At 29.9% G+C, this 18024-nt stretch overlaps 1 protein-coding gene and 1 long non-coding RNA gene across 2 annotated transcripts; one reads left to right on the top strand and one right to left on the bottom strand.

Annotated features, from left to right (window-relative positions):
* On the bottom strand, positions 4660-13281 carry LOC108660952. The gene is made up of 2 exons (XR_001926722.1): positions 13105-13281; positions 4660-4918 (listed from the first exon to the last, which is right to left on the bottom strand). It is a non-coding gene; the product is annotated as an uncharacterized LOC108660952 (long non-coding RNA).
* LOC18610065 (tobamovirus multiplication protein 3) lies at positions 5144-12982 on the top strand. Its single transcript, XM_018115867.1, has 11 exons — positions 5144-5328; positions 5668-5758; positions 5853-5905; positions 6000-6092; positions 6200-6271; positions 9261-9333; positions 9508-9553; positions 10337-10400; positions 10483-10536; positions 10814-10891; positions 12542-12982. Exons 1-11 carry the CDS (start codon positions 5176-5178, stop codon positions 12632-12634), a joined length of 870 nt encoding a protein of 289 aa, XP_017971356.1. The 5' UTR covers positions 5144-5175; the 3' UTR covers positions 12635-12982.

Below are 18024 nucleotides of genomic sequence, written 5' to 3'. Positions count from 1 at the left end.
AAACAAATTTCACATGAAAAATCGAACCCTCTTTGTACATTCTATATGCCAAATCCACTTGAGATCATCCACTTGCAAGTTTTCAACCTGTTGATTTTATATCAATCTATAAACGCAGCTAGTCGAGAAACCTCCATTGCACTCGCCACACCAAATATTTTGATCCACCCAAGTACTAGTTATTAGAATTGGGATTACTCTTATTTCCAGTAGCTTACCTAAAGGAAGTAGGTGTCAAATGGAATCAAGTTGCCATTCCTTCAATTATTAATAAATTTAACAACATTTTCAGAAAACAACTCACTTTCAATGATATTAAAAGCATAACAAATGAGAAAACCATCGTCTATCCACTAATCATTCTAAAAACTAACATTTTTACCGTTGTCAATAATTCACATTTTGCTCAAATTTAATGATGTCTTGCATTTCAAAAAATCTCTCCAACTAAAAAGACCATCAAAACAAAAAGATACAGATCTCAAATCATAATTATGAAAACACTACCCTTGTAACATTTTATAAGATAAGAATCTTGAATTGTTTTCAATACGCTAACTAATTTTTTAAAGTAAACAAATTTGAATCCTTTGTCGATCTCAGTCCTAGACCTTTATGAGTTTTAGATAAACACACCGTATCCTAGTTAAACAAATGATTGTGGGAACTATCCTCTTTATCGCCCCTTAGAAATTTCAAGCAATTCTATCCAACTGACGACAAAGAGACATAAGGAGCAAAGCTGTCGACATAATGTAGGTTGAAATGGCATTCATAACTGATTGCACTGAGGTTCTCTTACTTCCCTTAGACGACACATTCTTCTTCCAACATACCATTTCATCATTAACTTTATCCACAATATAAGCATATAATTTAGATACTCGATTGTGGATAATCAAAACACTTAAGTATTTTTCCAAATCCTCAACAATTGGGATTTCACAATATGCATTTAAACAATTAGCAACGCACAAGAGACATTCGGAGAAACAAAGAGCTTTGATTTTGGCAAGCTAATGGCCAAGCCTGAAGCTGCAACATACTCATTCAAGCATCCCATAACAACCTCCATTTGTCCTTTATCGCCCTGTGCAAAGAGAAGCAGATAGTCCATAAAGAATAGATGAGATAACGCAAAACCTAAAACTCTTTCCTATATCACATGAGACAACTTCTCTATACAAAATTTTTATTATTCTATTATGTTAATTAAAGTGTAATTTTATTTTAAATCAAATAAATTTTTATAAATAATAATTTATTAATTATCATTAATTAAAATATCATTTATAATATCCATGTGTCATTAATATTAAAAATAAAAAATATCATACAACTATATCATTATTATACATTAATATATCACGTCATGATCTATTGTTATAACAAATGATATTTTAGTTAATAAATAATTAATCAATAACTCAAAATAAAAAATATAAAAATTTATTCAATATAATATAATATAAAAATAAAATTTTATATAATTTTTTAAATAATTCATAAAATTTTTTACTATTATGTTAAAAGATTATAATCATAATCAAATAATTTTAAATATATTCATAATTATTATATTAAAAAATAATAAATTAATATAAAAGACTCAATTTTAAAATTTAAATATTCAATTACCCATAAAAATAAATATTTATAAATTTGTTATTGATAATTGAACAGTTTGACTGTTAAATAAAAGAATATAGTTACTTTTCAAAAAAAATTAGTATCGTTACTCGATTTGACTTGGCATTAAAGAGAGTTTTGAGAACTACGACTAAAAAACTTTTTTAAAATTTATAAACCTTGAATACGACTTCTACGGGCTTGTCTGGCAGCACCAGTGGTGGCCAGCGCGGTGCCGCTGGGTCATCGCTGTTACCGCGCCCTTGTTCGACAAAAGGGTCCGGTGCGGTTGAGATCATTTCTAGCCGCACTGGAGGGTGCCATTGGGTCATTGCTGTTGTCATGCCCTTCTCCCGCTTTCCCCGTTTTGCCCCCTATAGATTTTATTTTTTACCTTTGGATAAATAGTGTAAGGGACAGAACTGGTCGGTCCCTTCACTCACAACCTTTGGCTTGTCCATATAGCTGTTTTTCTTTTTACGTATTTTAATTTTTGAGTTATTATACTTTCTACTGCTTATTAACTATTTAATGTAATGAATAACGATATTTTAGAAATATGATAAACAAATAACTAAAAAATCAATAAATAAATATATAAAAATTTAATTAACTATTAGTACTAATTAATGCTCAATACTAATTGTTGTTTTATCTACGACAATATTATTGAAACATATCAAAAAAATAGTTTTTTTCCACTTATACATATATGTAATTATTATTATTATTTATTGGTTGAATTTCTTGTAGCATTTCATTTGTCAAATAATCACAAAGTTGTAGTTATACCCAATTTTTATTTAATGTCTTTAATTATCATTTTCTCACTTTACCACATTGTTTTTTTAATTGGATTTGATGATAATTTTGTGTATATATCTTTGAATCCCTTAATTATATTAATTGAGATTTATTAACTTTTTCCATCAATTTTTTTAATAAAAAATAAAAAATTACATTTTAGTTTGGATAAAAGAATAAGTTAAATCGTGAAATTAAAAATTAGATAAATATTAAATTCTAAAATGAGCATTTAAGGTAAAATACCTAGCTTATGTAAAGATTAAGACCATCAAATATGAGACTAATTTAATGGTATAATTTTATTTATTATTTATTTATTTAAAAATAAAAACAAAGTTGACGCCTAATGATTAGAGGTGTCAATATGAGTTAGCCCGTCAAACCCGACCCAAGTTGTTGTGGGTTGAGAAAAATATGAGTTGGGCTGGATCAGTTCATTTTTTATGTGAGTCATCAAAACTTTAGCCCAACCCACCTATTGCTAACCCATGGGTCGAGTTGGGTTAGTTTTTTTTTTTTTCAAAAAAATTATTTTATAATTTTACTTAACAAATTTTTTATCAATAAAATTGTTTTATGATTTAATCCATAAATTAAATAATAAAAACATGTTACAAACAAATAAATTACACTAAATATAAATAAACAAATAAATTACATAAATAAAGTTTAAACCATCCCATAAACATAAGTATATAATCAAATAAAAAAAACTTCAAGACTCATTTATTTTCTCCTCAATCCTCATCCTTAAGTAAAACATTTAAATCAAAACTTCATGACTCATTTCCTCCTCAGTCCTCATCCTCAAGCAAAACATTTAAATATTGTTTAGACAGCAACGATGTCTCAAGATTTGAATCATTATCAATTTATCATTTAATATTCATTATCATAAAATAAAAAAAGATAATAAGTTTTAATCTAAACTAAAATTATTAATTTGATAAGTAAAGATTAAAGACATTGAAATAAATAAAATAAATAATATCATTGGTAATTATATTATTAATTTTATATAATTAAATATATATAATTATTCAATTAATTAAAATTATTATTATTTTTTTCTTCTGACTCTTAAGGTTGGCCCGTCCTAACGCACCCAATCCACTAATCAGACGAGCTGATCCATTTAAACTCAATTTTAATATAAACTTAAATTTTTAAATTTAACTCACCATTTATTCAATAAAAAATAAATCGACCTAACAGGCTAATCTCATTTTAACAAGTCTACTAATGACTATGAATGCAAGTGAAGCAGCAAAGCTTAAGCCAAATACAAGCTGTCGAAAACCTCGTTTTCGTTCATGGGTTAGTTCTACACTTCAAAAGCAAGTGGATTGTCTGTACAATTCACAACTGACTATTTCAATTTTCACCTTAGTCTGCTTGTGCCTCGGGGAACATGACAAAACGGATTTCGCTGTCCCTTCCACAAATTAAATGTACTTACAATTTATGGTTATAATAATAATAATAATAATAATAAAACCACCACAAATCTAAGAAAAAAAATTGACAAATAGTTTATCAATAAAGTTTTTTTACCTTATTAAGAAATATGATATTATGATTAGTGATCAAACCTTTTCTTTTACACAAAATTTGTCACATGGAATAATATTTTCGCAAACGAAATTTTACATTAAAGAGAATGTGTATTACTCGATTAATTTTGAAAAATTTTAAAAATTACTTATTAATTTTTTTTCTCTTCTAAACATACACCATGTTTGATTTTTATGAAAATTAAAGTAATTTTTTTTTAAAAAATTAAGGTTAAATTAATCTTATAGAAAAAAATAATTGTTGACACTTGGGATAGCACTAGGTGACATTATAATAAGTGGATATATATATATAAACATGCTTAATAAAAAGTAATCTATTTTTAGTACCTATAATTTTGATTACATAAAGAAAGGAGAGTTAATCCATCTACAACTTTTAATATAAAGGAGTTTCAATTCATCTTCATTACTTTTCAATATATGCATAAATATCATTCATATATAAAAAACATTTAATTCAACCATAAATTGTGGACTTTATATAATGATTAAAATTTTAAGATAAAGTCTCAAATTTTAAAGATCAATGTTAAAGGTTCGAAACTTTATTATAAAGCTTTAATTAATTTTAACAAGCGTTTATAAATACTCGTTATTTGAACTTTTATATTAATAATTTATTTGTTTATTTTCTTAAAATCCATAATTGTAATCAAATTTGAACTTGGTTCCTTTTCATTCATTGCCACCATTTGTATATGTCACATGTCGTTCGCAAGTCAAGTGCCGGTCACTTGAAGGACACGTAAGATCATTCATTCACATCCTGTCACTTCCGAAACAGAATACCGGCTATTACCGGTAACTTCCAGAGACCAACAAAATTAAAGATAAAAAATCACCTCTTCGTTCCTCTCCCACGCCTCTCTTTTCGCCGGCCGTCTTTGCTCTTTTCTAATTATTTTCTGGCAAGAAAAACAAAAAATAAAAAGAAAAAGAGAGAAAAAGAAAAATCCAGAAACATAATTTCATATAATTTTATTAGGATTAAGATTTGGATTCCTCTAATCGGCTTCACACAAAAGAACAGGAAAAAAAAAAGGAATTCAATCAAATACAAATTCGGGTTTTCAACATTAATTTTGAAAGAAGAGTAAAGAAAAGAAAAGAAAAGGAGAGAGAGAGAGAGAGAGGAGGANAAGAGAGAGAGAGAGAGAGAGGGATGGGGCGTTACAGTGTGGATGAGGCGGTGATAGCGTACAAGCTGAAGGACGCATCCGATTGGTGGCGTGACGTAAACGATTCACCGCTCTGGCAAGATCGCATTTTTCACATTCTCGCCGCTCTTTACGGTCTCGTCGCCGCCGTTGCTCTCGTATGCCCCTCCTCTCTTTCCATTATTTTATTAATCTCTATTTATTTATTTATTTATTATTTTGTAAGTAATTAGGGTTTAGGTGTATTTGATTGCTAGGAAAACTGATGATTACAGCTTTTCAATTTAAAATAGTTTTCCATAGTTGCTTTCTCCATCTTTTTAATGTGAAAAAGAAAGTTCCAATCAAAGAAAACTAAAAAAGAAAGTGCAATTAAGATTCTGTTTTAGTACTTTTTTTGACCTAATATGAAGATTCTCTTAATGTTGTTGTCATGAATGGCGCTTATTAATTGCCAACTATGTTCATAAACTCGTTAATTTTGTTGATATTTATAGGTCCAATTGATTCGGATACAATTGAGAGTTCCGGAGTATGGTTGGACCACGCAGAAGGTCTTCCATTTTCTAAATTTTGTGGTGAACGGGGGTTTGTATCTGTTTTTTTTTTCCTTTAATTTTTTGTGGATTTTTTATTTTGAAATTCAGTTTATGTATTAACAACTCTTTCATTTATATGACAGTTCGCGCACTAGTTTTTGTTTTCCGTCGGAATGTGCAGAACTTGCATCCAGAGGTTTGCGACAATCAACCATTGCTCGTTTCTTTTTAAATTCATACTTGGACTTGATTTATTCATAATTTGTTGCTTGATGCTGCATTTCTGTTAGATTGTTCAACATATCTTGCTTGACATGCCAAGTCTAGCTTTCTTCACAACATATGCACTTTTGGTTTTGTTTTGGGCTGAGATCTACTACCAGGTTAGGTTATTGAGCTTGCCAGTTTGCCTCCACGCCCTCGCCCTGGTCTTTCTTATTTTGTACTGATTGAATTTATCTTAATTCTTCACTTTGCATATTATAAACAGGCACGTGCTGTATCAACTGATGGACTGAGGCCAAGTTTCTTTACAATTAATGTGGTGGTTTACACTGTTCAGGTGAAATTTATGTTCTGTTATTTCAGTATAGGTTTCCACAAAAAGGAGAATGGAAGTTGGATTCTTTGTACATGGAAGCTAGTCATGTTTCGTAAAAACAGTACTTTTATATAGTTTTGCTTAATTTATTTATTCGGCTAATTTATTGCAAATTCTATAAATGTTTAGTGGGAAGGGTGGCAAATTTTGACCAAGTGATTGGTGCCGTTTGGTGACTCTGTAAATACTGTAACTGAGACAATATCAATAAGCTTATTTGTCAGAAAAGATCTTCCTTTTTCTTGGAGGAAGGATTTAAAGTTTGTGCCCCACGTGGCAAGATTGCATTACAAATTTCTGTTTTAATTCTTTTAGTTGTGTGAGAATCGAGTGAGGAAATAATCAAGGGTCCAATCTGCGGTGTCATTAGTTGAAAAACAAAGAACTTTTTCATATTTATGAGATGAATATTGGGCTTTATGATTAATTTAAGACCAAGCAACATCAAGGGAAAAGGTAAACTTAGAGAAGACCATGTTGATCAGAAGCAATGGGCTATCTTTTTGGACTCCAATTGGGCTGCATTGGTTGGAAGTATGCTTGTTTCTAGGAGTAGACTGGGTTTCTTTTTTCCTCTTTCTTTCTTTCTTTAATGAGAAGGTAGGTTATGATGAAAAACCTGATGAGGAAAAAATGTTCTATGGATATTCTTTTCATGTGCTCAAGAATACATTCCATCTACTTGCTAAGTAAACTTTAATTTAATTCTTTGAATGGTGGACTTTGCTCATAAAAGTGGGTGAATGGAAAATCTACAAAATTGGTTACAACTTATGGTAAAGCTGTTTTTAAATGGCTAGTAGAGTATTTACGAGCCATGCACTGCAGAGGGCCTAGTTATTGGGAAAGTTGGAAAGTGTTGTTGGCGCTATTTGACATGGGTCCCATGTATGATTGCTTCTTTTCATTTTGGATAATATATTCCACAATATTTGTATCTTTAGATTTTTTGTTGCATGTTCTTATTTTTAGAACTTTTTGGACTGTCGAACTCAAAGGAATAATTGGAATATATTGACTGTCAATGCTGTTATGTTGACAGCTTGGCTGAGACAGTGTCTAATTCTAATATTTTATTTAAATGAGTGAGATTTTTATCTAAGAAACTAAGTAACTTTGCTCCCTGTCATTTTTTCATTTCCTTTCACCCTACAAAACTGTCACCTGTTTTTTCGGCCTATTTTAATTCAAAACTAGAAATATCTTAGACATTATCAATGTCAAACAACTTAGATTTTGTCAAAAGACAGATGTATCTTAGGTGATACTTGTGCCTTTGGTAAGGTTGCTATGCACAATTTACACAGATTTTTTCTGTTGTTGATGATTTGTATTTCTTTATTTTGAATTGTTTCTAGGACTTCTCATGTTATTGTTATTGCTGTTGGGGTTTTTAAAGCTTATAATGGGGTCTTGTTCCTAAAAAGGGGATCTTGTCAATGGATATTAACATATTTGCCTCCATTTCCTTTTTTGCTTTCTCCCCCTCCTCTCACGGATGAAATTTTCCATTCTAGCAAATAAAAATTTAAACTTTTCGTTCATCCTCGTCAAGGTTTTCCTGGTTTTGCCAGTATCTTGTGACTGTAGTAACCCTGAAGATAGCGTACTTTGCAGCCAGATAAATGAAGCGAAAGTCTCTGTGGGTGGCTTGTGTTTTTCGTAAAAAAATGGCCTTACGAGTTTACTTCATATCCATATTTTTGTAAAGCACATTTTCCTTGAGTTTGAGATTAAAATAAAATGTATCCAAAATATTAGATATACCAGAGATTTTCTGAGACATGATGGAGGACTGCTTCATCAAAAATTTGTCTGGTTTAGGATTGCGTGTGCTGTACATGGTTCAGAACACCCAAGTCAGATCCTTATACTCCTTTTTTATTTTTTGGGATAAGTAACTCCTTATCCTCCTTTTCTTGTTTTCTATCATATTTCACTGTTATTGTGACAATTTTTAGTTGAATTATTATTTGTATTTCAGTTTAGCAATGAGGCAAATGTGCCTTTATTCAGTCATCTGATAAGTTAAACCCGTTGTCTTCCAGCAGAGCTTTCTTGGTGTTTATTGTTTTATGTCGTACTCTGAAATTCTTTTTCATAGCTATTGCCTATATTGAGTCAAGTATTCTATTGTAAATACAGACTTGACTTATCTACATTTGTTGTCCCAGCTACCAATATAATGAAGCACTTATACGAAATTGCATGTGCTTTATGCAACAATTTATCCTTTTTGCCTTTTTAGCTATACTCTTGTCAATTGTTAAATCATGATTTACGCTACTTGAAAGATGTTTTTAGCAGTGGCATCGGATAGTTTATACTTAATAATGCTTCGTTGTTCAATTCATTGAAAGCCTTTTTTTCTTTTAGTGTTATTATTTGCTCTGACCTGTAATGTTTATATTTTTATTTATATTATAAGTTACCTTCAACCTGTTAGGAATTATCATTAATTATACTTAATTACTTATATGTATCTACTTCAGTGCTCAAAGCTATGTCATTTACTAATGATACTTTGACCTTTTGCACAATACGTGGTTATGTTTTCGCAACACCGTCCTTTGCCTTAAAGCTTTACATGATTTCTTTTCCTAAAATAATGCTCATAGGCTACCCTGGTACTGGCCTCTAATTAACTATGAGTTGGTTGGATGACAGTTAAACCATAAAGTTAAGTTAGTAGGTCAGAAGACAAGATTTCTTTTGCTAGATCAGAAGGATGTTAATAGCCCTTGTTGTAGATTTTAGTAAAATTTGAACCTACAGTATATATTTTTCTCTGATAGAATCCTAGCAAGTTCAGTCATTTTGTCACCCTTTTTAGTAGTGTTGCATACTAGGATTTACTTCGGAAATATGACTTTTGTCAGGGTTTTAGTCAAGTTCCTTTTTTTCCTTCTTTTGTTGGCAATGTGTCATTGTTTCCATGCTGGTGTTTCAGATTGCAATGTGGCTGGTATTATGGTGGAAGTATATCCCAGTTTTGGTCATCTTATCAAAGATTTTCTTTGCAGGTAAGCCTTTGCTGTTTCCTTAGTAGATTTATTATAGTTACCTGTTGAGTAACTTTGGATGCTCTATAGTTTATTATGGATAACTACTGAGTAACTTTTGATACTTTATTGATATTAATCACAGAGTAAGTTGTTTCATTATTGAGTGAAATTCTGACTTATGCTTATTGGCAGGTGTGTCATTGTTTGCAGCCCTTGGGTTTTTACTATATGGTGGAAGGTAATTATACTGCCATTTATGGTATTGTTGTTAAATGTTTTAGTGGCATGAAAGCGTCAAAATTAGTACTGTTAGTTGATCGAAAATATTGAACTCCACTGGCACGTTTGCATCATTTCACAATTAATGTGATGTATTTCACATTCTATTGGGAATATAAATATATTGTTACTTTTAACCTCCATATAAACAATTTGATTTCTATTTTAGAAAATGTCTACACATATGATTCACATGCAAAGTGCATGTATAAGTTAAAACTTTGTGTATAACATAACTTCAATATCTGGTGTGGAAATTAAAAGAGAGGATCTTTCCTTGGTATAACAAAACCAGGAAGGACATAGGTGTGCCAGTCATTGTGCTTGTTACATACGGGATATCAATGAGTGTATTAAAAATGCAAATATGTGTTTGTTTGTGTGTGTAGAATGAACAAATAAAACATAACAATGATGCCAATTAACTAATATTATTTAAAATGGATTTACACTCGCACATATGTGCACACAACCATAGGCACTTACATTTTAGTAAACATATATACTCATCATGGATAATCCTATTGGCAAAGGTGTATGGAACAGTTATTATAAATTCTTGGTTATTTCACATGATTGAGGACCGTCTTCTTGTTAGTTAAGGTTGTGTGCATCTCCTTATTACAGTTGCGCTTGTTCATTTTTCAAGAGACAAGTGAGACCATATGATAAATATATCTTGAGTTTTATGTGAGGATGTGAGCATAGTAATGCTAAGTAATAATATATTCAATTCTTGCAGGCTTTTCTTAATGTTGCAGAGGTTCCCTGTGGAGTCCAAAGGGCGGCGTAAGAAGCTGCAAGAAGTACATATTTACTTTGAAAGTAGTTGTGTTTTTTGAGTCCAAAAATTTCACCTTTTATTTACTCTATTTTTGGCTTGGGCAGGTTGGTTATGTGACCACAATATGCTTCTCATGTTTCCTTGTCAGATGCATTATGGTAGTTCACTCATTTCCTTTCCAGCTTTACTAATTGTACATATTTCAAATTGACAAGGTTACAGAAGCATTTTTTGTTAGACCTTTGTGAAACTTTTAAATACATATAATGTTATACCACTTTGGTTACAAAATGAAAGTATTTTGGTTGCTTTAGCTGCTAGTTGATTTAGATTGTCAATCTTATTGATCAATCAATGTTGATAAAAATAACATGCATCTTACTGAATTTCAGATCTTTGACTTTGCTGATTTATTGTTGTTGTTTTGTGTTCTAGATGTGCTTTAATGCATTTGACAAAGCTGCTGACCTTGATGTTTTGAACCATCCGGTTCTGAACTTCATATATTACCTGGTAAGTTTGAGAAATAGTTGTATTAGGTTGCTTATTTGCTAGTGGTTGAGAAATTCATATTGAAATCTAGTGGGGAGGTCGCTTAACCCATCTCGTTTATTTTGCTGCTTACTTCTTTTAGTTAAATATGATTGCTTATTTCAAGAAAGTGCAAGTTTGATTAGCAATTTACAAGTCTTAGCTATCATATTGTTATGTCAAACAATTACTTAGGTGCAGTGATGACTATATGACTGCTGAGTAAAATGTTTTATGAACAGCTTAAACTGTCATTTATCTTTTTTTTTTTTCAACTTTTATGACTTTTGAGGGTGTCTGAAGAGCAGGTTGAGGGTCAGGAGTCATTTTAACATCATATATTGTGATGACGAAATGTTGTGTACAATTGGGTCAGTTATACCACCCTTGTCCAACTTTTATCCTAATTGCAAACGTGAACTTTAGGTTTTAATAGCTTTGTCAATGTAGTTTCATTGATAATTGAGAGTTATCCCTGCTACCTGTGTTAGTTTCTTCCAATGAAATTGAAGAATATAACTTTATTTATAGTATGTGAGATTTTTTTCTTTACATAATTGTTTAATTCAATAAAATAGATTTATTATGGTGAATTGCAATTATGATTCTGATCTTATTTTTTATGTGTATTTTAATTTTTGAATATAATCAATATATATGGCATGGGCCATTATTACCTCTGAATACAATATCGTGCAATTTGACTTTTCTATACTATTTTTACTGTATGTTACTCAAATGCTTTATTTATCTACTACTTTAATATAGATAATTACATGCTAAGTTGGTGCACCACTGAGCAGTATCAAGTTTACAAAACAATCAAATTGGGTGCCAAACTTGATTATCTGCCAACCATTATTTTTTACATCAATAAGACCCAATGTACTTACAATTATTGTTCGAAAAAGGTATAAAGGGGATTTTGATATGGTAGACTAAGGGTGCAATGGTCCTGTTCCATCAAGTTGTACAGAAAGCCATTTTTTCTCCAGTATCTTCTTGAATTTTCTTTACCATTTCACTCTTTCTTTCTGACAGGTTTCTAATTTTTCTTCATCTTTTCGCTTACTAAGTATCTCTGTTGAACATATATAAGAGAGTATGACTCATTAAGCAGAGGGGAAATTGAATGAATGAGTGTACTTTTATTGGATAAGAACCTATGTCCAACACAATATTCAAGTCTGAGCTGCCTAGTGTTTATCTATTTTTCTACCCAAATTGAGAGGAATTAGTGAAAGTTTAGGGAGGAAATCATTGCAGTTGACAATGCTTTACAGATTGTGATCTGTATTTGTCCTAGAAGTTTGCTGGATGATATATCTTATCAATGGTACAGTATGGGATTGGAAACCTACTTTGTGCCGAATGTTTATCTTAATGTGAATTACTAAATGCTAAAGCTCCTTACCTCACGGTTAGGAATAATCTTTTTTCATTTTTCTTTCCTCTTGGTGTTCTTTGTTTCTTGATTCTCTGGATTGAGTGTCTTTGCCTTGATTACCTTTGAAGGACGTTTAATATGTGGAGTTTATTTGGTATTATGGGATTATTATAATGTTGTTTCTTAATGTTAACTACCGAGATGGTATTTGAATCTTTTCAGTGACCTTTTCTTTTTCTGGGCAGCTGGTGGAGATATTACCTTCATCTCTGGTCCTTTTCATCTTGAGGAAGTTGCCACCAAAACGAGGTATTACCCAGTATCATCCTATACGCTGAAAGATTGAAGATGACTTATGAAAAAAACAAAGGGAATTAATGCTTGTAATGATTTCGGACATGGCTTGTGTACCTTGCAAAGAGAGCAGAAAAGCAATAGGGAAAGCAAAAAAACTGATAGTTTTGTGTTTGTAGTCACGAGCTGATCTTCATGGATTCTGAACCTGTCAGTTTGTTCAAAGTAAGGAGGTTGTAGATTCTTGGGAGAAATTGTGGAAATATGTCGTTGACTACTGGTATACGGTTAAATCGCCCGTTTGTTCTGTCTTGCATCTTATACTTGGTGCTATTTTGGTCCCATTCAGTGTAAGCAACAATGAAAAGGATGATGACTGAGTTTTCTTGATACTCTAATTTGCTAAACTCCTAAATCTACCACCATTCTGTAACAGCTAAGCAATAACATATATCTTGATAATGTTAAAGATTTCAGGAAGACATGAAAACATACAGAAACCTGAGAGACATACCTGGCAAGACTTCAATTGCATGGAACTTGATCAGGTTTTCTCTAAAAATAGGAAGAATTCTGTCTTGGATACTTTGATAGCTGGGTCCATTATGTGGAGAGATGGAAGATGAATTGTTTTGATTGTATAGCAGAGAATGAGGTTTCAATTGTGCGAGCAGGAGGATTAGCATTCAACAGGAACACATATAAATGTCTAATTTAGAAAGGTTGACTTGTTGATGGAAAAAAAACCTACCATTCTAAGTGTCAGCCTGCCTCTAGTCCAGTCCTTTTGACTGGTAGCTTTCTAACATATATCTTAGAAAACAGCATCCTTGTTCATCCGTTATACTAACGAGATGTTCAAGGTACTTCATCTTTCAATGTTCTTGTCTTCTTGACATCAGCATTATAGGTGTCTTTGGTTGGATCGAATGAACTCCAACCATACCCTAGTTCAAGAATTTCCCTAGCTAGACTTACTCGTAATAGGGCTGAAGTTTATGTAAGAAACAACCCAAGTCCGAGCATGTTTCCTAAATAACTTTTTCAACTTAAATTATATTGATTTAAATTTTTATATCATCCTATTTATTAACACATATTTTGATATAAATTGTAACAATTCAAATATAAACACCATTGACTCAATAACTTTTTGAGTTTAATTCACATGGTTTTCAAAAACTTTAGTCCAAGTTGTAAGTAGTGATTGATTTAAACCTTTATATAAGTACTAATAATCATATTCACAGATAATGTAAGATGGGATGTCACAATATTCTAATACTGAAGTGTATTATTCACTCTATTCATAAGTCTAATTTGATTTAAAAGATGAATTTTAGTGAATTATTTTCTAACTTTTACCTTATACTTATCTAGAAATGATCATTACTTAATTCTTAAGTTGAGAATAAGTTTTGCACCTTAAATTACACTTAAAAAGCTTCCAAATGAACTTATTCTAATACAATTTAATTTTAAATGAAAATTAATTATGATTTTGTGTGTTGGATGACTGTTTTAGCTTCTTTTAAAGATATTTAGGTCAAATAATTCATAAAGATTTGTCAATCTTTAAATTCTGACTTGTAGATTCTCTTCTTTTCAAACTACAGTGCTTTAGTGCTCTTTTTTGACAGCTATGGTTTACCAAATAAGAGTTCAAGGCTAAGACTCATAGACTGAAACCTTGTAAAATGAAGATACATTTAAGACGTGTTCGGTAAAGTGTAAGGGAAAGATGTTCCTTGTAGTTTAAATAGCTGCAATCACTTGGTAGCGTTTGGTTGGATTTGGAAAGACGTAATGTACTTACAATTATAATCACATTATAGTGAGAGAATGGAATATCGTGAAGGAAAAGTAACTTTCCCTCTAGAGAGGGAAAGTTACATATTTTTTTTTCCAAATTAACCTTCTCTTCTCCTTCCTACCTTCTTCACTTTCTTCCTTTGTTCATATTTAGTTTAAGTTTTTTTCAGTTTATCTATCTTTTAAAAGTAAAAATTAGGTTAAATATAATCTTTTGATAAGCTCTTAAAAAATAACTTTTTAAAAAAAAACAAAATTTAAAAAAAAAACCTTAAAAAAAAGCTACATGGAGAAGCTTTTTCTTCTTTTCTTTTAAAAACACATTAATTTTAAAGAAATATCTCTCTCTCAATTAATCTCCTTCTCTTCTCTTTCCCTTTACAAATTACCATTCTTCAATGTAAATCACGATTTTCCTATTCTCTACTTCTCTCTACAAAAACTAATAAAAAAAATAAAAGATCCAACAGAATATCAAAATCTAGATTTTTTTTATTCTTACAAAGATTGAGAGAAAAAAAATCTAAAATTCAAAACTTCATTCAGATACTATTTAAAGATTTTTTTTCTTTTTCACCAAAAAAAAATTTAATATTAAATATATCGTTTTCTTTCTTTTTTTTTTTTAGAAATTGAAGCATCATGGTCTGATTGCTTGGATTAACAAAAATCTAATACTATTGCTACTATACAAGTTTGAAAACCATTTCTTCTTTTATTGATTTCTTTGATTTTAACATCTAAAATTATATATAAACTTGAAGCATTATATGATAGCTTATTAGGTGATTGAAAATGGCATGAATACCCTTTATAGTAATTTTAATCCAAATTAGAGTTTATATAATTTATTTTGTGAAACAGTTCACCAAACAGCTTTAACTTAATTTTAAAAGCATAAAAGCTTAATAATAGCTTTTAAATTAAAAAAAAACTAAGCCAAACAGGCTCTTTGCGTCTTCTTCTCTTTCTTCCTTCTTGCCTTTTTCTCCTTCTTCTCACCTTGCCTTCTTCTCTTTCTTCTTATTGTCCGCATGAATCGTAACCCGTCACTAGCACATTTGGGTCAAATTTCATCACCAAATTTAAAAATTGGAGAGATTGAGATTTTGGGATTTATGAAACCTTAATTCAAATTTTCAAAAAAATTGGAAGTGTTTTGAAAAAAAAATTATGCTTTTGATGCCGAAAATTGAGAGAGAAACATTTAAATGGTTTAAAATTAAGAAAATTTACTAAAAAATTGAGAGGATTTGAGAGGGAAAGATGTTTGATGCAAGCATAAGGAATGTTTAAAATTGAAAATCTATTGATAGATTATGATTAAACTTTTGGCAGCTGATTTATCGATAGAATTTTGTATCTATCGATAGATTTGNGGATAATTGTTTTTTATTTTTAATTTTTATAAGTTTAAGGTAAAAATAAATATTTAGTAATTTTACATATTTTAATATTTAAATAATTAATATAAAAATATTATGTTATTTTTTAATGTTATTATTTATTATTTTAATTGTTTAAAATTGAAAAGTAAAATTTTATATTAAAAATTATAAATTTATTCAACTTATATGTTTTTTATATGTAAAGGTAATTTTGTCAATTTATATTATATTTTCAGTAAAATACTTACAAACCAAATACTATAATGTAATCTTCTTAGCAATCACTTTTCCTTATTATACCAAACATTGTAAAATTATATTCTCAACAATCACATTTTCAGCAATTACATTTCTAACAATGCAACAAACGCAACCTTGGTGGTAGGAATGTAGTGAAACCAAAGAGACCAAAGGTTGGAGATACTTCACAATCATTGATAATTGATTGGTACAAGGCAAAATTACAAAAAAACAGTTAGATTGACAACTTGTGTTGGCATATACATTATTCAAAAAGTGGTATTTTGGTACTTTGATATATAAATATATATTTTAAATATTAAATGGATAGATGTGACATTTAAATAATAATTTTTAAAATTTTAACTCTTTAAATTAAATATACGTATTCTTTAAATTATCGAATTCTAGTAAAATTAAATCGTTAAACCGTTTCAAAATCTCTTTATAAACCAACTCAATCTAAAGCTTAAATGGCTTGAAATCTCTCTTCTCCACAGAAAATGATGTAGGGTGCTTGAATATGTTGAAGACATAAAAAAAAGGGGTGCTTGATCTGAAGATTCTGTCAGTTAAAATCCTATTACGCAAGTATAGGTATCGAATAGATAGTATATTAGCAAGCAAGGTATCGATCCCACAGGGAATTAATCTAAAATTTTATTAAGTACTAAAATTATAACAATTTAATCTTATCCAAACAATCACAATTAATTAATTAACTAAAACTAATTAATTGAAATTAAAACTAATAAAAAAATAATCAAAATAATAATGATCTTGAGAAAATATCAAATTAAACAAATATAGGATTACAACATCCCTTACACTTCATCTAAATCTCACCTCTCTTCCTTAACTTATTTCAATGGGTTGAATTGCTAACCTAGAGTCCTCAATTATTTATAATGGTCTCCCGACTCGTCTTATAAAAATATCTATTTTAATCAAAACACTATATTCCTATGTGAATTGAAATTAAAACAGACTCATTAAGTTAAGGTTCTAATCTGACTACATATTCCCTATAGGTATATCTCTATCCTATACGCAAATCAATTAATTTGATCATATGCTATCCCAATTTTAGTTTACTCTAAACTCTCTTTCCCAAGTTTGTTTAGGTTCCTAGATCAATTTAATTGGTGATCAGGCAATTAAAAGCATTAAGAACAAATTAAAATAAACAATTCAAATTCCATTAAAATAAGTAAGAAAGAGATTAAAAACTTAAACTACATGTGAGTTCAATTGCAATCTTAAAAAAAAAGTTTAGCTACTCATAATTGTAAAATAAAATAACATTGTATAAAATTCAACCATTAAAAGTATCAAGAAAGATAAAAGCTAAGGGAGAAAACAAAACAATATTCTCCGCCTTGATCTTCAAGTTTCAGCCTCAACTTCTAGTTTCTTGAATCTCCCAAAGGTTGTCTACCTAATGTTGTCAAAACATATCCTATTTATACTAATAGATTAAACCTAAAGTTCCTTAAGCTGACCTAGGGTTTATTTGAGCTTAAGAATGTAATAAAAGGCCCAAAAATCAATTATCAGTCTTTACAAATTTTCATTCCCGGTACAGTACGTCCAGCCATTTTTTGACGCGATTTTCTCTATCTTCAAAGCAGAATTGGGCAAAGTGATCTTCATGAAAGTTGTAGCTCTGTCTCTTAGCTTTCCACTGGTTTAAGAATCACATCATTTGAAGCTCTGTATCTCGAGATATGGTCAAAATACTGAAGTATATGCAAGCATATTCTAGGTCTGTCTACACCTTACTTTCCAAAATTAAGCCAATCACTTTTAATCCTAAAAAAATATAAAAACCAATAAATAATAACTAAAATAAAAAGAATAACATAAAATTAAAATAACTCACTAAAAAGTACCTAATCATAAAAACATCTAAAAAATAATTAAATTATAATTAAAAATTGAGGACTTAGCTAATATTTAATAACAAAATTAGAGTAAAATAATTCTATAAAATA

The sequence above is a fragment of the Theobroma cacao genome, chromosome 2 (assembly GCF_000208745.1).
Source record: "Theobroma cacao cultivar B97-61/B2 chromosome 2, Criollo_cocoa_genome_V2, whole genome shotgun sequence".
NCBI classification, from domain to species: Eukaryota; Viridiplantae; Streptophyta; class Magnoliopsida; order Malvales; family Malvaceae; genus Theobroma; species Theobroma cacao.
Note: the sequence above shows the minus strand (reverse complement) of the source record. Positions and strands in the feature narration are given on the sequence as shown.